The sequence below is a fragment of the Manacus vitellinus genome, unplaced genomic scaffold (assembly GCF_001715985.3).
Source record: "Manacus vitellinus isolate BGI_N305 unplaced genomic scaffold, ASM171598v3 scaffold_4_pilon, whole genome shotgun sequence".
NCBI classification, from domain to species: Eukaryota; Metazoa; Chordata; class Aves; order Passeriformes; family Pipridae; genus Manacus; species Manacus vitellinus.
Window position 1 is genome coordinate 11,888,945 of NW_021940604.1, and position 20,524 is coordinate 11,909,468.

General features: G+C 41.7%; 2 protein-coding genes across 2 annotated transcripts; both read left to right on the forward strand.

Moving 5' to 3' along the window:
• Positions 1-42: 42 nt before the first annotated feature.
• LOC103757704 (pantetheinase) lies at positions 43-11,829 on the forward strand. The gene is made up of 8 exons (XM_018078324.1): positions 43-469; positions 2,099-2,340; positions 2,445-2,575; positions 4,695-4,887; positions 6,332-6,623; positions 7,802-8,175; positions 10,419-10,589; positions 10,847-11,829. The coding sequence occupies exons 2-8, from the start codon at positions 2,128-2,130 to the stop codon at positions 10,973-10,975; spliced, it is 1,503 nt and encodes a 500-aa protein (XP_017933813.1). The 5' UTR covers positions 43-469; positions 2,099-2,127; the 3' UTR covers positions 10,976-11,829.
• LOC103757705 (vascular non-inflammatory molecule 2) lies at positions 2,068-20,283 on the forward strand. Its single transcript, XM_008923874.2, has 8 exons — positions 2,068-2,118; positions 14,505-14,726; positions 14,831-14,961; positions 15,889-16,081; positions 16,674-16,965; positions 17,843-18,216; positions 18,370-18,540; positions 19,733-20,283. Exons 2-8 carry the CDS (start codon positions 14,514-14,516, stop codon positions 19,850-19,852), a joined length of 1,494 nt encoding a protein of 497 aa, XP_008922122.1. The 5' UTR covers positions 2,068-2,118; positions 14,505-14,513; the 3' UTR covers positions 19,853-20,283.
• Positions 20,284-20,524: the final 241 nt, after the last annotated feature.

Consider the following 20,524-nt stretch of genomic DNA (forward strand, 5'->3'; position numbering starts at 1 on the left):
AGGGTGCAAGATACATTGTTTTTTTAACAAAATGAATGTTTTAAAAACAAGATTTTTGTCTGGAAAAGTATCAAATTAGAATCCTCTACAATTCATATAGTAGAAATAATGTACTCTACTTGTTCGTGGAAGGCAAGTACTGTATCTTTAAGTTTATATCTGTGCCCTAGGATATGGTGTCCTGTTACAGCTAAGTAAAATGACTATGTGCTGTTGCAAAAAATAAACTGCTTCTGATTTCCTTATTCCTGCCCACATGTACTCACTGCTGTGTAGTGATTGCATGGTTGCAGGTCTGACGTTTCACACAGGCTTCTCCACAGCAAGATTAACCCTTTGAATGCACAGTAGTCTTCCACACACTCTGTCTTAGCACAAGAAAAGAAGCAGGACCAGTCTGAAGACAGACTCCCTCTATAGCTAAGCCGATTTAGCACCAAATTGCCTCCTGTTTCACAGAAGTTCTCAGGTAACCGTCATCATCAGGCAGTAGCAGAGATGGGGGCGGGTACGGTACAGGAAGAGTGGATTGGGAGGATAGAGTTGTGGAAAGCAGACAGACCTCTAGATAAAGTTTCCCCTTACATTGTCCACAGCAACATATAGCCTGGACTATTGCAGTTTTGTTAAGTTTATTCAGTGTGTTTGTTTGTTAACTTGTGTTAGTTCCTTGTTCCTGGGTGAGCTCCCAGCCCTGCAGGCAGTAGGCAGATAGAGGCTCACTGTACTATGGAAACCCCCTTGTCCCGGCGGTGTGACTTGAACTTTGCAGGGCAGTAAATTTTTCTGTTTAGCCCTGCCAGGTCAGTCACTTTTCTGGCTGACGTCCTCTCTACTGCTAAAGAAGGGAGCATTTACTACTTCCTCCTTTAGGCTGGTGTCTAATTGTGGTTAATATGATTCAACACATATTTGATTTGGTAAGAAAAATGGGGCGGAGAGGAGGGGAAGGCCTCCAAGCTACATTAGTTCAAGTATCACTGAAATCTCTATTGCAACGTTTAAAAGGCTCACATTTAGTAATGTGTGGAGAAGTACTTAGAGGTGAATGTTACCAAATAGAAATCAATGTTCCCAATGGTTGAAATGCTCAGTCAGCACTACTTTTGCAGAGAACTTTGTGGTATCTACATTCATCCACAAGTCTGTAATTTCTGAGCCAGCTCTACAGTGGCAGTCTGTTGTAGCTGAAAGCAGACAGCCTATTCTGCTTTCCACTGTTCAGACAGCCTTTCTCAAGTGAGAATACTGCAACTACTAGAAAGACAAAAAATTGAAAATGTCATAGCAACAAATGCATTTGAACTGAGTTGAAGATTAAAAGTGAAGGCCTCTCAATACACAGCATGTTCCTGGGGACAAGAAAGGTGTACAGAGGAGCAGGTATGCTTACCGCTCTTCTGCTTCAGGTTAGTGAGAGCCAGGCAATGAGTTACTTACCTGCCTGATTTCAGAGGAAAACATTACCTCCAGATTTGTATTTTCTGATGGAATGCTGTTGGAAAGTGATGTACAGCTAAAGTGACTGGGAGAGAAACTTGGATGAACTCAAGGAACAGTTCTGTTGCTGGCATTTGAAGTATATGACATCAAGTACAGTGAGATGCTAATGCAATTACTTTGGTCTAAAGAAACTCACTGCACATACTAACACAACATAGGAATTGAGGAATATGAAGATACTAGCATAAAGCAGTTTTTAAGACCCTCAGTTTTGCCACTCAGACTTCACAGAACACTAGCTCCATGGGTGACACATCCACCTTTCACCTGGGTGAAGAGCGAGCCAACAGAGATAGCAAAAATCTATTGAATCAGTGACAGAGAAAAGTATACAAAAAAAATTGGACTGTTAGTTCTAGACATGTTTTTAATGACTTACTTTTTTATTGGCACAATTAGTCTTGGCATTGTCCAGTATTTTAGTTATGTTCAGTTGCAACATCCTTAGTGTGTGCTGTTATACCTTCCCGTATGTCACGCTTGGTTCCAAGATAATGTTTTAACAGACCAGCAGTTCCTCCCTCTTTCAAAGTTGAACTTTGTCCCTCTTTTCTTTTCTATGCATTTTCCTTTTGCACTGTTTTCCATGACTCAGAGTACTCCAGGAGCTGCAAGGCACCAACCATGCTCCCTTCCCAGCCTCTCCTGCATGCTGGGGTATTCGCACTCGCAGTCCTTCAGGCCCTTGCCTCCGACACCTTCATTGCAGCCGTCTACGAGCACGCAGTCATCCTGCCAGATCCCACTGACAAACCTGTTTCTCCCGATGCTGCTTTGGCCCTGATGAACAAAAACATGGATGTCTTGGAAGGGGCCATAAAGGAAGCCGCCCGGCAGGTACCAGATGTATCATGAGGGTTGTTAATTAGTGTTTTCTGCTCTGTCTGACCCCCCTGGTTATATGTTGATGGGTGAGCTTTTAACAGAGCTTGTTGTGACAGGGTGCCCACATCATTGTGACTCCTGAAGATGGCATCTATGGCTGGCAATTCACAAGAGAATCCATCTACCCGTACCTGGAGGATATCCCTGCTCCAGTGGTGAACTGGATTCCCTGCACTGACCCCTCAAGGTGATTCCTTCTGCAGTGATTTATGTGGTTTCAAACTAATATCTCATGGAGTCATGAGCAGCTCCCACTAAATGCATAGGAACTGCTAATGCTTTTGACATAAGTTTCAATTAAATTTGAGTTTGAAGGTAAGTTACATGATAAAATATATAGTGTGTCCATGACTAATTGGTGAGGGAAACATTAAAAACTTTTTTTTTTAATTAGACTCTTCAAGGAGAAATTCAAACAACATACAGAATTTGAGTTATGAAAAGTAGAGGAAATGTCTTTTTTTTTGGAAAAGCTTTGATGCCAGAATATGCTGCTTCTCATTCTACTTTCAATTTTTTCACATTATTTTGAATAGAACTGACTGTAAGTTATTAACACCGGGTTTTCTTCGTTTTTTGTTTGTCTTTTACAAATGCCATGTTCAAAAAATGCACACACACCATTTTTCTGGACAGCTAAGAACTAGTTTCTGAACAGCTAATAATAGAGGTGATGAGATCAGTAGTCAAAGTTCAAACCTCAGAGTGATACAAACCCAGAAACTTCTAATCGTAGTTTTCCACAATTAAGGTAAGATAAAGTCTGAATTGCTAGAGTCTCTGTGATGTAGAACATGATCTGTCATTCAAGCAGCATATTCCAACAGTGACAAACTAACCTGTAGTTGAGTGCTGGACTTCAGAGTCTTACAGCTTACACTTTAAGTGCTCAGCTGTGGAACTACAACCATGGTCTGCCTTCTTCACCTTTCTGCACCTTCTTGATGAGGAGGAGCTTGTTAAATCTGTGAGGATATAATTCTTCAATGGTTCTGAGAAGTGTCATAATGGGGAACAGTGCAGGATGTGCAACTTTTTACTGAGATATAAGTAACTAAAATATACAGCCTTTCAGTGAATCACAGAATCACAGAATATGCCAAGTTGGAAGGGACCCACAAAGATTATAAATTTCAACTCCTGGCCCTGCACAGGACCATCCCCAAGAGACACACTGTGTGCCCAAGAGTATTGTCCAAATGCTTCTTGAACTCTGTCGGGCTTAGTGCTGTGGTCACTTCCCTGGAGAGCCTATTCCAACACCCAACCACCCTCTGGGTGAAGAACCTTTTTCTAATATCCAACCTAAACCTCCTCTGACACAACTGCAGACCATTCCCTTGGGTTCTGTCTCCTCCAGACTGAACAAGTCAAGTGAGCTCTGCCACTCCTCATACAGCTTCCCCTCAAGGCCCTTTACCGTCTTTGTTGTCCTCCTTTAGATGCTTTCCAAAAGCTTAATGTCTTTGTGGAGTGTGGGGTGGCAGTGTGTCTAAGCAAGTCTTTATTCCAGTTCTTCACACAGTTTTGGCAGAGGTGATCTCACTGTTCTAAATCAGGGGTTTCATTAGCAGCTTTTGGTAATATAACACCTACCACCACTGTCTGGCATACCTCATTCCTTGCTGCTGTATGTGTATTTTGCATGATGGTCCTCCTTGTGTGGCCCATGCACACCTTACAAAGCCATATGCATTGCCACATTGCAGAGGGGGATGGCTGCTCTCTTTATGGCCTAGTATGAGTGCTTCAGATGTGGTGCCAGTGTCTGGCACATGGCCTGTTGCATCTTTAAATTAATAGCCCACTGCTCTTCATGCCATGGCTAGAGGTCTAAGTGCTCCTGCCCATGGGAGGAGGTGAATTGCCTTGACCCTTTCCTTTGCACTGTTCCACAGCTCAACTCTCTTAGTGTGCTAAGGGCCCAGAGCTATGGTCCTCAGGTGTCACTATGCCAGATGCTAAAATATTTTCCAGTGTGACATCAAGTTAGTGTCTTCCTCTGGAAGAGAGTCCTCTCCTAACCTTTCCCAACCCGAGGATTATCTGCTTGCTGCAGAGCACGTTCCAGGTGCTGAAGGTGACTGGCAGGCATGTCCCTGCATATGCCAATGGGAAGGGTCCAGGACCCACCCCAAGGTGCAGGAGGCAATCTGAGGCAGCACTGCAGCAACTCTGTGTATCTGCCTGCCCTGCATGGCTACAGGTTTGAAGGTGCAGCTCGTGTGCCCTCAAGCACTCCAGTGACAGACACTGATAGCACAGGTTTTGTTAATGGTTTTTTTTCCTTTTCTAAAATACATTAGATTTGGTCCAGCACCAGTGCAGGAACGACTCAGCTGCATGGCCAGGAATAACTCCATCTATGTGGTTGCAAACATTGGGGACAAGAAACCATGTAACTCCAGTGATCCCGGCTGCCCCAGTGACGGTCGCTACCAGTACAATACGGATGTCGTCTTTGATCCAGAGGGGAAACTGGTGGCTCGTTACCACAAGGTAAAGTGGCCTTGGAAAGGCAGGAACTAATTTTCCACTACTTCCAAAATGTCTCATTTGGAAAGAGAATTAGATACCAGTCATTGTCCCCTGTCAGAGTTTTGCTTCTGTTTATAATTTAAAAGAATCTCTCTCTTGCTATGAAGTATTGATGCCAAATTTGCATTTCCTGTCATGTTTCTCAAAATAGACTGGTATGAAAAATGATTGCTCTGGTGCAATTTAATGGCATATGATTTTGGTTGACTTCCTCAGATCATTAAATCCCTACTACTGGAAATCCTGCTGCTTAAGCAGCTTCAGTTTTCAGTGCCAGGTTTTCACCAGACTACCCCTTCATGTTCCAGGATTTGAAAACATTCATCTGTATCTCATTATAGATGAGTACTCTGCTTTGAGAAAGACAGGCCCCTTCCTGTAAATTTTTTTCTGATGCTACTTCAGTACTGGTTTTGTACAATGGGAATTATTTGGACAAAACCATGGACCTAAGACGGGTGTTAAAAGAGATGAGGGCTTTGAAACATTTGCACCCAATGAAAGTTCTTTCAGTATTATGTTCTTTCCTGCAAGTTCCATCAAAGTTGTTTATGAACTGTGTGCCAGATATCATGCCAATGTGGCTAGAGTGAAGTCAGTTGTTTATTTAATGCACTTTGGGCCCAGTGTTTCACCTTGTTGTTCAGAGATGATGCCAAGATATTTATTTGTGAGCAAACTGGGTGATAATGCGAGTCTGGTCCCCCCCCTCATTCCAACCTAGCATGACCCAGGTGCTGAATTATAAGTTCAGTACATTTGGACCTCTTTTCTGGTTTGGTGTCCATGTTTATTGTCCAGGCCACTTGGACAGTAATAAAGAGTTGTTAAAAAACATGTATGTGAAGGAAAAAGGAAAATGTTGGAAACCAAGAATGTTTACAAACTTGGATTTTTCTGTTGGCTGAGATCATCTGCCTTTCCCCCATCAGCCCATCCTTTGTTTTCTTCTCTGTTCTACAGTCTTCCAGTACTGTCTCATGCTTCATGCTGGTGTTGTGTACTTACAGTACTTCTGGGCATCTCCACACCAAGGTCACCAATTCTGTCTCTTGGCACCAGAACCTCCCTGCTCCTCTTAAATTATTATTATTCTTCTGTGGGCATTTTGGTCACCAGAAGTATAAACCAGGTAGGGAGAGTGGAGAGATTATTTTTATGATGACATCAGCAGACCTGAAGACAGCCAGCTGCTTTCCTAGCTAGATGCTAGGGCAATATGTGTCTCCCCATTTCCATCTTTTGGGTACTATGATCATACAATTTTAGCCTGACTTCCTGCATGTGAGGGGTTCCAACGCAGGTCAAAAATTTTCACAAGTCATTCTGAACAGTTTTAGGGAATGACTCCAGGATCTCACAGTAAGTGCCTCTAACTGATTTCTCTTTTTTCCTTCCCCTACAGTATAATCTTTTTACAACAGAAACTCAGTTTAATTACCCAAAAGAACTGGAAGCTGTCACCTTTGAGACTCCCTTTGGGAAGTTCGGCATTTTCACTTGCTTTGACATCCTTTTCCATGAGCCTGCAGTGGTCCTGGTGAGCAAGATGCAGGTGGACACTGTGCTCTTCCCGACGGCTTGGATGAATGTTCTGCCATTTCTGACTGCAGTTGAGTTTCACTCTGCCTGGGCTATGGGTATGCGTGTCAACCTGTTAGCTGCCAATACTCACAAAACCAGCTTGGCAATGACAGGTAATTTCACTCTGTCCAAAAAATCTTTATAACCGTGAATCTATATGTCTTGTTCTACAAGGTGATTTTGCAGAGGAATATAATGTGTTTATCTGGAAGTCTAGTCACCAAATTTTAAACCTGACAGATTCCATCTGTTGCCATACAAGGCACAGCAAAACTTGTAGTGTTTTCTTTGCCCTAGCTTCTTAGGATTTTCCTTTGTTCTCTAATGTCTCTAAACAATTAGTAAGTTACTTACTACTTACTGTTCCTTATGCCTGAATAGAAATTTTGCCACTTAGGCTCTTTTCCTCTCCACTTCTAAGTCTGTGATTGAATGCCAAACTGTAAATATACTTGTAAACCATGTACATGGCTACATTTATTCTGACCAAATTAAAGACTTATTTGTAGCCGTATTTAACATGGTTATGGAAGAGCTTTAAAAACAAACTTTCAAATCTGTTGCAGTAACACTGCTAAGAAGTCTACATTTTCACTTTACAATGTAGGACTGATTTTTTAGAGCTTAGTTTATGGGACAGTATATTTCAGTTAGACCAGTATCTTCACTGAGCTGTGAAACCAAAGTGTTGTCTTTGGGCTTCTCATTTGACATACCTGAGAGGCTTCTGCTTGTTGCCCATTTTATGCGGCTCTTTGGCAGTGATGGGTATGACAGATCTACTTTGATTTCCCTCAGTTGCTTGGTACTGGTCAGATGTGAATTCCCCACACTGGGAGGAGTTCTCAGCCAGTTTAAAGGGGGCTGGACAACTGCTGCCTCCTTATGTTTTCACCAGGACCGGCCTGTGATTCTTGACTGTGTTGTGCTTTGGATTGTCTCAATCATGGGTGGTCCTTTCACTTCAATTAGCTGAGAATAAAGGAATTACCAAGTAACTTAATTGCATACAGGAGAAAAGAGAACTGAGGAGGCTATAAATAGAATCAGAACAGAACAGAACAGAAATAACATCCTCTGCCTTTGGCTACACTGAGCAGACCTCATCCAGGGGAATAAATGCTATTCTTTGCCAAAGCACGAGCTCTATGTACTGAGTTGTTAATGGTCACCTTCAGTGAGACTAAAATTTCTGTAATCTTTGTGGAATAGTTGATGAGCTAGCAGTAGGGACACTTAAAAGGATAATATGATTTTTTAATTCTTGAACTGACTGTTGTGCTCTCCTCAGGGAGTGGTATTTATGCACCAGACGGAGCCAGGACATACTCCTACAATATGAAAACTGAAGATGGTCACCTCCTCATTGCCGAACTAGATGCACACCCTTGTCTTTCTCCTGCCTCCCCACCTGCTGTCAGCTGGAGCTCATATGCTTTGAGTGTCAAAAGATTGTCACAAGATGATCATGATTTCACAGGAATCATCTTTCATGACCAGTTCACTTTCACTGAGCTCACTAAGCCTGGGGGAGATCTCACTGTCTGCCAAAAAGACCTCTGCTGTCACTTGAGCTACAAGATGGCAGGGAAACGAGATGATGAAGTTTACGTGCTGGGTGCTTTTGATGGGCTTCATGTTGTTGAAGGACAGTACTATCTGCAGGTAATTCTTTGGAGGGGGTTACTTGCTTTAGGAAGCTTTTTTACAGGGAGAAACTTTCAGCTCCGTGGTGGAAAAAGACAATGATTCTCTTGTATGCTGGAGTGCTGGTGTTGTTTTTGTTAGCAATGGAAAGGAGTTGCTAAAACATCCAAGCCTACTTACCTTTAAAACCAACAAAAGCAGTGGAGAGGTGTCTAAGCTTCTTTTAAATTCCCAGAGTGCACTCACTATTATTTTGGGTGTGCAATACTGGCTAAATTTAGATCTTCTTCTGTGACTATCTGCAGTAATTATTCTGAATCTCCTCTGCATCACAGAATCACAGAATAGTTAGGATTGAATGGAGTTCTCTGGAGATAATATAGTCCAACACCCTGCCAAGGCAGGGTCACCTAGAGCAGGTTACACAGGAATGCATCTGGGTGGGTTTTGAATGTCTCCAGAGAGGGAGAATCCACGAATATCCTGGGCAGCCTGTTCCAGTGCTCTACCACCCTGAATGTAAAGAATTTCTTCCTCATGTTGAGGTGAACTTTCTTGTGTTTTAGTTTATGGCCATTGCTCCTCATCCTGTCACTGAGCACCACTGAAGAAAGTCTGGAACCATCCTCTTGGCACTTTGAGATATTTATATGCATTGATAAAATCCCCTCTCAGTCTTTTCTAGACTAAACAGACTCAGCTCCTACAGTTTCTCCTCATGAAAGAGATGCTCCAGACCCCTAATCATCTTTTTGACCCTCCCCTGGACCCTCTCCAGTATCCCCTTGTCTTTCTTGTACTGAGGAGCCCAGAACTGGACACAGTACTCCAGATGGGGCCTCACTGTATCTTCCTCAAAGAGTTGCTGTTAAAAATCGGTTGATCATAGCTATCTTTATAAGACAGTTTAAAGTCACAGAGATGTTAATTTTTTTCATTACCCACATCATAGCAATGAAGTCTACTGAAATGGCATATGACTTTTAATGGAAATATCCTGTCTTCCTCTCTTTTAATCAAATGTTTGGGAAGACAGTGAGTTACATCCTGGCTGAATTTGCTTAAAGCCATATCTGAAAATATTCTTTGCCTTCATAATTAAGTTATTGTGCCACCAGACTATACTTTTGTTTTAGTTACTTCTGTCTGTCAGCACAACCTCTGCATACCAGCTGGTACAGACTCCAGGATATGAGGGAAGGTCTTAAACAGAAAACAGCTAATCTAATGCATTTATGAAGGTAGCTTGAACAAATTCAGTTCTTGGCGAACTTGGTTGTAAAATTTATTTCAGTGGTTGTGGAAGCTGCCAGGTAGTCTCTACGAGTACTGAAAGTTCTAGAGAAGACAGGAATTTCTACTCTTCCTTTTTCCCTCAGTATTTTTTCATTTCTTCAGAACATATTCTTTATTTCTCTGCTTATTTGCATTTCAACACAAAACTATATTCATTGAAGAATAATACTTCTGATTTTTGCAAATATGCTTCTGTTCTCCAATATCTGACAAAATAGAAAAACTCCATGATTATGAGTAAAACCAGCCAACATCTTCGAATCACTCCTGAATAATAGCAGTGCTAGCACCCTATTTCGTATTTCCTCTTGAAGACCATAAATATTTATCAGCTGGATAATTAAAGACAATAGGGAGACACTGATTCCTACTTTCCTCTATGTGCTACAATTGCTAACACTAAATTCTAACAGAAGATGCTAACTTCATCACCTTGGCCTGTATTCACCAGGATTTGGATAGGGAATATCAAATTCAGGTTTCCCACGGACTACCAGGCCATCTAATGAGGTGTCATTACCAACATGTACAAATACTAGTAGGCAGACCTGGGTGTATACTTGCACAGTGTACCCATGAGAAGGACTTTGTTTCATTTGCCTAAAATTTCCATTCACAAACTTATCTTACACATGGGAAAGGAACCTTCAAATAAGAGAACTGGCAATAGGAAGAATTAGTGGAAGTGACAAGACTGGGCTTCAGAGGTGAAATAAGGTGCTCTGGCAGCACTTACATCAGAGGCAGTCTATTTGTAACTACTAAGGCAATGCAGGTCTGGAAAACTGCCAGTCAGATCAAGGGGTAAAAAATAAGGTACAACTAAAAAGGAGTTGCCTGAAGATTATGAAAAAGATCCTGTGACTCTCATCTGCTCTGACACATACCGGCTTTGATGACACAAGGCTTTCCTGTCAGAGTGTTTCTATCTTGCTAAATACGTTGTTGTCTTCTCCTCCCTGCAGATATGCACACTGCTCAAGTGCAAGAGCACAGACCCGGACACATGTGGGCAGCCAGTGGAGACAGCTCAGACCGAGTTTGAGATGTTCTCCCTCAGTGGCACATTTGGCACCAACTATGTCTTTCCAGAAGTGTTGTACAGCGGAGTGCAACTGGCCCCTGGGGAGTTTGAGGTAATGGAATACCCTGGAGCTGTGTCATGTCAGGTCCTCTGCAGGATAGTCATGGAATTAACTGTGTCAAAGCAGCCAAAGTGAACTTGCTCATAGTGAATAATTGATCTATTAAATACCTTTTAATGAAATCACTAGTTTCAGTAAGAGATAGGGTCTGACGTTCCTTTTTCCTGTTTGTCACATTTTTCTGAGCTCTTAGTGTGTTCATATAGGTACTTCTCTAATCACATTCTTCTCTTACCTTTTTCAATCAGGTACTGAATGATGGGCGCTTGATAAATAAGACAAAACCGACAAAACCAGTCGTTACTGTGACACTTTTTGGACGGTGGTATGAAAATGATCATCTGAAACAAGACCCACAGCCAACAGCCTTTCTGTGATTGAAGCTGAACACTGTTTCCAAATGAGATACAGCATCCTCTACTACAACAAAACCTGCCACCACTTCTTGGTCAGAACACGACATGAATCATCATTTCTTGGAAATCTCCATTGAACCAAAACTTGGAATCAAAACCTCAAGTTATTCTACTTATCGGTTCTGAAAAACAGCTTGGCAACACCTCCTGTCTGCACTGGATGCTATTCAGTGATGGAACTGTTTGCAACCAGTAAACAAGTCACTGAGTTACCTGGTATCACATAGCAGCTCCTCCCTCACGTCTTCTCTATGTCTTTCTAGTCGTATAACACCAACATATTTGAAATAAACCTTGTCCTTTACTCCTTCCTGTTAATGCTGAGTAGTGCTGCCCTGTAGATGAATTTGCTCTAGGGATTAGAGGATTTAGAATTCTACTTCAGACCAACTACTCCTGGTGAGAAGGCACTGTTCACATCTTTGGTTCCTCTTCTCCCCCAGTGACCTGTGTTTTGTTGCTGCTGCTGGACCCTAGTGACCTTCTTTCAGCACATGAGTTTCAGCACATGTGCATGATTTGTGGCTGTGTCCTTAAGAGTGGTCAGAGACCTCTATTAATCTTCTTTTTCCTTCCTTTTCTCCACACTAACACCATTACTTGCCTCACCATGATGCTCTCAAGGTCCTCAATCCCATGTATTTCTGTTATGGAGCTGGTGAGACACTGGGAGTGCAAATACTTTCCAAACACCAGCACTGATTACCACTGCTGTGTGCCATATGACCTTTTTTGTTTTCAAATGTAAATAAATACTCACATGGGACATAACATAGTCTCATGTCTAATAAACATAATGACATGTTTATCAAAAACCCCAGACAATGTTCTCTGACTCATGAAAGCTCAGCATCATTGCTGCTAGAGCCGCGCTGTCTTAAAACCTAGTTCACTGCTGGAGTCAGGTACTGTCTGACCACAGACTGATCGCGGTCCAGCAAGGGATTATCCAGTGTGGTCCTCTTCCTGTGGGTACAAATTCAGTGCAGATACTGCACTTGTGCCCTGGGAACCTAGTGGGTGATACCACAACTTTCTCCCAGGGAAAGGATCTGGATTTAAGGGAAGCACCCAGGAAAGTCTCAGCAGGAGTTGTGTGGCCACTCTCAGAACTGAGAGGCAGCTTCTTCAGATTTGCTTACTGCTCTTGCCAGTCCTCTGGATAAGGGAATGCGTGTGCTTGTAGTATATAGCTTAACCCTGAATCTGGTGAGTATCTTGAATCCAGGATTTGATTCCAGGCCATTGTTTTTTTGGTTAAGGTATATTTGTATGTTGAGTATTTTCCTGTACAAGACTGGCATAAGCCATCATGGCACTAAATTCTTTTTGCTACAAAGATTGCATAACACTTATTGTGAAATGTGTTATTGTGTAAAATGAGTCAAGCATACAGAAAGTAATCTTGTACAAGTCCACCCATTACCCACATACCAACTTACTCTGTATAAAGACAAGGCTGTGTGTAGCCACAGATGGCAATAAACACTTCTTCAAGGGCAGTGCAGAAAAAACCATTTTGGTACCTGACAGCTGAGTCAGAACCAAAGAAGGTAAGAAACTTGGGTAACCAAATACAAGCGATTTTTGTGCACATGCAGCTTTAGCTTCAAGATTTCTTCTGGAGTGATCCATAGGCATAAGAAAGCAGGTTGCAATAGGCAAAATTTAGAAATTGTGGCTCCTATTCATGATGCTCTTCAAACAGAGACCTTTGGGCACCAGAGATCTTCAGAGCTCGGTTATTGAGTGGTGGGTGTGCTAATGGATTTGCTCAGACAATCAACCTGCCTGGCACCACCCTGAGATGTGCAGCAGCCCCCAAAGACCCTGAAACACTGAGCTGGTGCTGTGCTGATCTGGGGTGGCACAGGTAGTGCCCATGCTGGGGCCCGGCCACCTGCCTCCTGCAACCATGCCGGCACCCCTCACTGCCAGGTTGGGGCAGGAATGTATCCATGCTTGTCTCTACCAAGATTTCCTGAACTTGTTGTCTTATTGTGACTCAGATTTGCCTTGAGCTGTGTTACTGCAGCAATGCTATCCCTGAACTTTTTGTAAATCTGTCAAGTGATATGTTTCTTCAGCTGCAGCACAGTGGTGACTTCTCAGTGACTTCCTGCCGGGGATGTAAGGCAGAATTGCTCAATGCTGGTGGCTCTCTTGCCTTTGATATTGTGAGACTTTCCAGGCAGGGTGATTGCATTTCCCAGTGTCTGTTGGCTTTCTGCCATCCTGGGGAATTCCCAGGTTTCATGCAAGACTTCCTCCTTTAAATCCCAGTCTTTGCTTGCCCACAGCCTCCTCTTGGGTGACTTCCAGGCTCCAGACATGGGGCTTCCTAAAGCTTGTGCCTCTACTATGTTTTTGATGCTGTCTGCTCTGGAAGCCTGTCACCTGCAAACCTATGTCAAAGCTGTCTATGAGCACAACATAGTCTTAGAATCACAGAATTACTGAAGTGTTGGTTTCTCCTGAGGAAGCTTTGGTGCTGATGGAGGAAAAATCAGTCTTTTGGGTGACACAACATAGAGAAGAGGAAGGTTTTTTCAGGAAGAAGAATATTTTCTTTGGCTTCCTGCTAAGTGGTAAATTATGAACCAGGTTATGTTCTTTCATCCTCACAGATATACCAGGAGTTCTAACTAAGGTTTTTCTAGGCCTCACCTGAAACTATAGTAGTAATATTCTATTTACGAAATACTGTGCTAAAAATTACCTTCCATGAGAAAAAAAAAAACCAAACAAACCTGCTTTCTAAGGGTAATTTCAAATTGCTATTGGTGCAAAAACTTCTTTTTGAAAGGACAATAATAAGAAAAAAATCTGTGTTGTTTAATTCTTTCTCACAAAACAAGCAAGTATGTTAGCTCTAGGCAGAGAGGTCAGCATAGTTCAAGGGATAGTTTGCAGTGTGAGCCCAGCAAGGAGGACATTCTCAAGGCACGAACTACAACTATAGTAAGCCACTGGCCAAAAGCAAGAAGTATGGCAGGACTACGTGTCTCATAAGGGCCAATAAATCATCTGCACTCTGAAACATGACAGCTGTACTTCATGCAGGTGATCTGCCTTCAGCACTGGCTGAAGCTTTAACTGATGGCACCATGTGCAGTAAGGTTATATGTAGTAGTGTGCCCAAACCAAGGGAGTCTGGGCTCGCACCAAGATGGGTTTAAAAGCCTGGATAGGGATGTGCAAATGGAGTGTTCAAGTGCTCCTTCTAATGGAGCCCCTTGTAGATTAGCATTGCTTCTGGCAAGCTCTGTTAGCCTTTTGTTCTTTTATTTTAAACATTTCTTATTGGAAACAAGATCCCATTCCTAGAAATGTTCCTTTGACTTTTTATTGTAAATAAATGTCCTGATTGTTGGCAGAAATATTCTCAGATTACTCAACAGGAGATTATTTCCAAAGCAAATTTATTAGTCTTTACTCCTCCTCTTTCTATCTGCTTTATATTCCCCATGCCTGATCCAGGAGCTGTGAGGCACCAGCCATGCTCCCTTCCCAGCCTCTCCTGCATGCTGGGGTATTCGCACTCGCAGTCCTTCAGGCCCTTGCCTCCGACACCTTCATTGCAGCCGTCTATGAGCACGCAGTCATCCTGCCAGATCCCACCGACAAGCCTGTTTCTCCCGATGCTGCTTTGGCCCTGATGAACAAAAACATGGATGTCTTGGAAGGGGCCATAAAGGAAGCTGCCCAGCAGGTACCAGATGTATCATGAGGGTTGTTAATTAGTGTTTTCTGCTCTGTCTGACCCCCCTGGTTATATGTTGATGGGTGAGCTTCTAACAGAGCTTGTTGTGACAGGGTGCCCACATCATTGTGACTCCTGAAGATGGCATCTATGGCTGGCAATTCACAAGAGAATCCATCTACCCGTACCTGGAGGATATCCCTGCTCCAGTGGTGAACTGGATTCCCTGCACTGACCCCTCAAGGTGATTCCTTCTACAGTGATTTATGTGGTTTCAAACTAGTATCTCATGGAGTCATGAGCAGCTCCCACTAAATGCATAGGAACTGCTAATTTTTTAATCTGTTAAAAATCACAAGTACTGTAGACGTGAGATAAACCAAAAAGAAGTCTTAATTAAATGGTAATGGGAATATGCCAAGTAAAAAGCATTGAGACAGTTTTACTTTAAAACTTACAAAAGGATGAAAATGAGGAAATTTTAGGCAAAATAATTATTCTAAAAACATGTAAAATTTTATCAATTCAGATCACTTGTGAAAATCCTGTAAGTATAAGCTAGTTTATTATCATATCAGATGCATAGATCAGACTAAGTGATAGAGTCCTCAGCTCATGTGGCTGAGTTATTTATAAAGCAAATTGCACAAGATATTTATCTAGATCTGAAAGAAGTGTCTTCTGGAAATCCAGCCACTTCCACAATTTGCTGTGTTACACAGAGCTCCTCTGAATCTGTGTCAGCAGGGGACACCAAGAGGACCGAGTTCGTGTCTAAGGTAAGCTTTTATATTCTTTTCTGAGGCTTTGCAAAGCTAGATTTCAGGAGTTATTTTAAATTTATGTCTGTATATGATTTATTCTCCCCTTTGTTTTTTGAAGCTCTTCATATCTTGTGCATGTTAACTGGGAATTCTCTACACACAGAAAATAACATTGTTAAGGGTACAGGAAAGAAGAACACAGGGACACCATTTTTTTTAAAGATAAAAGACACTGTCAATGTAAAATGATGCTATGAACAGAGAAGAAGATGAACAGAAACTATGATTTGATCAATTTCTTTTGCATATGGGGATGTGCAGACAATAAAAGTATTTTGAATGCATTTCTTCTACAGATGCACTTAAACTTCTAGAAGTTTTTTCTTCTTTCACTGAAAATACATTAGATTTGGTCCAGCACCAGTGCAGGAACGACTCAGCTGCATGGCCAGGAATAACTCCATCTATGTGGTTGCAAACATTGGGGACAAGAAACCATGTAACTCCAGTGATCCCGGCTGCCCCAGTGACGGTCGCTACCAGTACAATACGGATGTCGTCTTTGATCCAGAGGGGAAACTGGTGGCTCGTTATCACAAGGTAAGGAGGTGCTTCAGCATCATCCTGTAATTTATTATCAATATATTTTTCATCTCTCTATCACCAATTTCAGCTTGTTTTTACAATAATTTAACATTATTATAAATTGTCAACCAACTCAGGATGATTTGATGCAAGGATCTTGTGGCCAGAAGGAAAAATAAGCAAGTGCTTGACCAATCAGACATTATTCCCAGGCACATCACAGATGCAGAGAGCTTACCAGCTGCCAAATACATAAAGGCTACATTTATGATAGTAAATGGTAAAGAAACAGTGACAGAGTTTTCCATACTCCATAAACGTTAGCTCATCCTTGATACATTCTTAGCCAAGTTAGTCTGCCAAGTCTTGGCAGAATTTAGCATCTAATATTGGCTGGGCTTTGCTTCCAGGAGGTAGATGGGGTACAGCTACCCCATTTTGTAGGTGGATAGGGTCAGCTGGATGGTTTTAAACCAGCTGTGCAGGCCGGCTCAGGTACCTCAACTCCCAGCTTTGCTTTAAAGCCTATCTCAGATGCAAAATAGGTGTTCATAATCTTGAGGCATTTTTTTTTAAGTTTCTAATATGCCATTTTTTTCACCTGCAGTACAACCTGTTTAGAGGTGAAACTCAGTTTAATTACCCAAAAGAACCAGAAGTTGTCACCTTTGAGACTCCCTTTGGGAAGTTCGGCATTTTCACTTGCTTTGACATCCTTTTCCATGAGCCTGCAGTGGTCCTGGTGAGCAAGATGCAGGTGGACACTGTGCTCTTCCCAACGGCTTGGATGAATGTCCTGCCATTTCTGACTGCAGTTGAGTTTCATTCTGCCTGGGCTATGGGCATGGGTGTCAATTTACTTTCAGCAAATACTCACAACATCAGCTTTGCAATGACAGGTGAGTTACATTCAGGAATTGTCCTCAGATTCAGAAGCAGGCAGAAATGTTTTAGACATAGTGAAGTCTCAGGAAAATAGTGTTTTAATCAGACTAAAGATCTTTGTGGTACCATCCTAAATGTAATAAACACCTTCAGGCATTAAAATGTTGAATGTACTGGAAAAGGTAAAATTAGAAAGCCCATGACATTAAATTTTGGTAAGTTGAAAGTGGAATTTTATTTCAAAAACAGCACAAAGTTTCACTTAAATTTTCATTCTTTTGTTTAGAAGCAGCATTTTTTTAAAAAAATTCAATCAACAGTTAAGTAGAGAAAAAATGTTTCAATTGAAACTTAATAATGTAAAACCAAAAGGAGGATTCCTATTGTATATTGAATAAAATATTTTCAGATTTTGGGGCTGCTAAGGAATTAGAGATATATATGTTTTGTTTTGCTCTGAATAGATATTTTCTGCCTTTTTTTTCCTGTAAACTGAGAAAATGTTGTAGCTGCATCTGTAACTCTTCTCTGAAGCCTGAGTGAAAACCACAAAGGAACATTTTTGCCTGCCCTAAATAAACTGAATTGAGTTTAAGCCACAACCCTGTGTTTCATCCAGTTAAAAATAACTACCCCCATGGTTTCCTTATTTGTCAAATATGCCCCTCTTAGAGCCCTGATCTATATTAACATGAACCTAAGTTTTAACACTATGATGGATATTTTAGCAGTTCTGTGTTTTAAAATTCTTCCAAAACTCTCCATAAGGTATTAACAGAAAATACTGTAACTGACAAACAGTACCAGTGTGGCATGGGGGGCGACTGGTCCCCCTGCCAAGCCATGCTCTGGGGTGCTGGCTAACAGAGGACTGCTGCTTGTCCTTGACAGGTAGTGGGCTGTTCACTCCAGAAGGACCTGCCGCCTACCATTATGACACTGGAACTGAGGAGGGATGTCTCCTGCTAGCAGAGTTGAGCGCATACCCCTGTCTTTCCCCCACTTACCCTCCTGCCATCAACTGGAGTTTGTATGCCACAAGTATCAAGAAATTTCCAGGAGAAAATGACACTTTTTCGGGATCTGTCCGGCGGGATATATTCACTTTCAGTGAACTCAGGCGCAAAACTGGAAATTACACCGTTTGCCAAGGAGACCTCTGCTGTCATCTGGTCTATCAGATGTCAAACAAGAGGAAAAACGAAGTTTATGTCCTGGGTGCATTTGATGGGCTTCACGGTTCTCTTATAAAATACCATTGGCAGGTAATTGTTTTTTTAGGGGTGAATGTGGCTACCCCAACCACCCCAAACCACTTGTCCGCTACTGCATACTGAGAACTTTTCTTGATATCACATCCAGCTCTTGATTTTGAAAGTTTGGTGGTGTTTTACCTTTCTTTATCCTCCTCCCTGCAGATATGCACACTGCTCAAGTGCAAGAGCACAAACCTGGACACATGTGGGCAGCCAGTGGAGACGGCTCAGACCAAGTTTGAGATGTTCTCCCTCAGCGGCACATTTGGCACCAACTATGTCTTTCCAGAAGTGTTGTACAGTGGGGTGCAGCTGGCCCCTGGGGAGTTTGAGGTAAGGAGGCACCCTGGAGCTGTTTGATGCAAAGTTTTCCAGGCTGTGGTGCTGAAAACTGGCATGTCAGCAAAGTCCCACTCAAGAACCACTTTCGTTGGTTTTGCAAACTGTAACTCAAAAGGACACATTAAAACAGGTGGATTGAATTCTATCCATCATATCAACTTCAATGCTGAGGCTGAGAATCTCTTTAGTGTTTTCTGTAGCAAATACACCTTCCCACTTCAGGTCCCAAATCTGTAAACAACAGCTTTCAAGGAGCTATTTTCTACAGGTTTCTGCTGATGGGGATTTTAGGAGAAAAAGAAATCAAATACTCTTGAGAAGTTGTCCAAATGAGAAAAATTGCTTAGGAGTATCATGTGTAAGAGCAGAGATCCTACTCAGTTAAAAATGTTAAAAACAATTTTTTAGGGCTTTGTAGTGTTTATTTTTTTATTTGAAACTTAGAAGAGGCAATGAAGACAGTGGAAAAGATCTGAAAAGTTTTAGGGGAAACAAGGGTGACTTTTTTACAAGGTAGGGAATTGAAAAGCATTGTTCACCTTGCATACTTTTTTTGAATGGGACTTCTGTAAAAATATACACATCAAAGAATTTATTGGCATGCTATGATCATAGTCTAACATAAAAATTATATGTTGTATTTTTTTAACAAATACGTGCTTATTTTTTGTCACAGAGGCTCTTAAAAAGTTGCCGGTGTTCATAGTCTCTGAACAACAGTGATTTCCAATTGATATGTAAAAAGTAACTAAGAAAAGCTACATATGACCAGTAGCTTGAAATTTTCTACTTCCATCTGAAAATTGTTTAGGGGTCTACAAATAAAAAAATATTTCAAATCTGTCCTAGATATGTATATAGCTTTCATTGCCTTCTATGAGTATAATGAGAACCTAACAAATCAGTTATTCTCACTCTCACCTTCTCTTGAGGTGGAGAAAATGATCTTTTTTTTCCAAAGATAGAGAAATGTTTAAAGACCTCCTGGTCCAAGGAAATGTGGGAAGGCTATAGTGGGAAGGCTATGGCAGAGCCAGATGTAATTCTGGTTTCTTTCATTCTCATGATTGTTTAAAAGTGTTGCATCAAAATATTCAACATCTAAGTTCTATTCTTTCTGTACTATGCAATATTGCTACTCTGTTAATGGACTGTTAGTGTCATTCTTTCTCTTTTTGATTAGGTTCTACGTGACGGACGTTTGAAAAGTAAACATGGCACATCGAAACCGCTCATAACAGCGACACTTTTTGGAAGGCTTTATGAGAAGGACCTGCCACATCCTCTGCGAACCTCCCAATAACATGACTCCTTACACAATCACAAAGACAGGAGGGGAATTTCCTCATGACACATAGCAGCTATCCTGTATGATTCCTGTTCTGCAATCTTGCACTTCTGCTCAGCGGCTGTGGCAGTTTGGTTTATTTAGGAGAAAGGGAAGTGATCACTCCATTGTGTGTAACTTTTTAACAGTGCTTGAGCCAGAGCAATTATTTTTTAGTATAAGTGCTCTGTCACATGAAACTTTTAAGTAGAAATTTCATTTCCTCCAAGGTATCATGTAGATTGCTAGGACAAGAGTAAAAAGAAGACTGTTACCAAAACATATGAAATGTGGTTTGTCATTTTACTGCAGAACAAATTTTCTCCAAAGAAGCTCATGATTTCTGTTACTCCGTGTTCTGTGGCTTCTTAGCATGCAATTTTGGAGGCTCTTTCCAGGAATTATTTCATCCTGGAAATAAAACAGCTGAGCTTGTACTTAGGGGAGGGACTCTACCTCTTGGGAGCGGTCAGTCAAAACAGGCAGGGATTCAAAGTGTTGCTTGCTGGTGCCTGAGTTGTGGGGTAGCACAGACTAGTCTTCCATCAAACAGAAGAGATTTTGGTCAAGTATGGTTATGACTGACCCGTGGCAAACCTAATCCCACATGACTGTTCCGTGTGTAGTGCATATGGGGTCCAGAATTTC

What these genes read in the sequence shown, in the direction of transcription:
- LOC103757704 (XM_018078324.1), top strand. Translation starts at nt 2,128, where the DNA reads ATGCTCCCTTCCCAGCCTCTCCTGCATGCTGGGGTATTCGCACTCGCA. An exon ending in CCCTGCACTGACCCCTCAAG is followed by an intron (nt 2,576 to 4,694) that starts GTGATTCCTTCT and finishes AAAATACATTAG; the next exon opens with ATTTGGTCCAGCACCAGTGC. An exon ending in TGGTGGCTCGTTACCACAAG is followed by an intron (nt 4,888 to 6,331) that starts GTAAAGTGGCCT and finishes CTTCCCCTACAG; the next exon opens with TATAATCTTTTTACAACAGA.
- LOC103757705 (XM_008923874.2), top strand. Translation starts at nt 14,514, where the DNA reads ATGCTCCCTTCCCAGCCTCTCCTGCATGCTGGGGTATTCGCACTCGCA. An exon ending in TTATAAAATACCATTGGCAG is followed by an intron (nt 18,217 to 18,369) that starts GTAATTGTTTTT and finishes TCCTCCCTGCAG; the next exon opens with ATATGCACACTGCTCAAGTG. An exon ending in TGGCCCCTGGGGAGTTTGAG is followed by an intron (nt 18,541 to 19,732) that starts GTAAGGAGGCAC and finishes CTTTTTGATTAG; the next exon opens with GTTCTACGTGACGGACGTTT.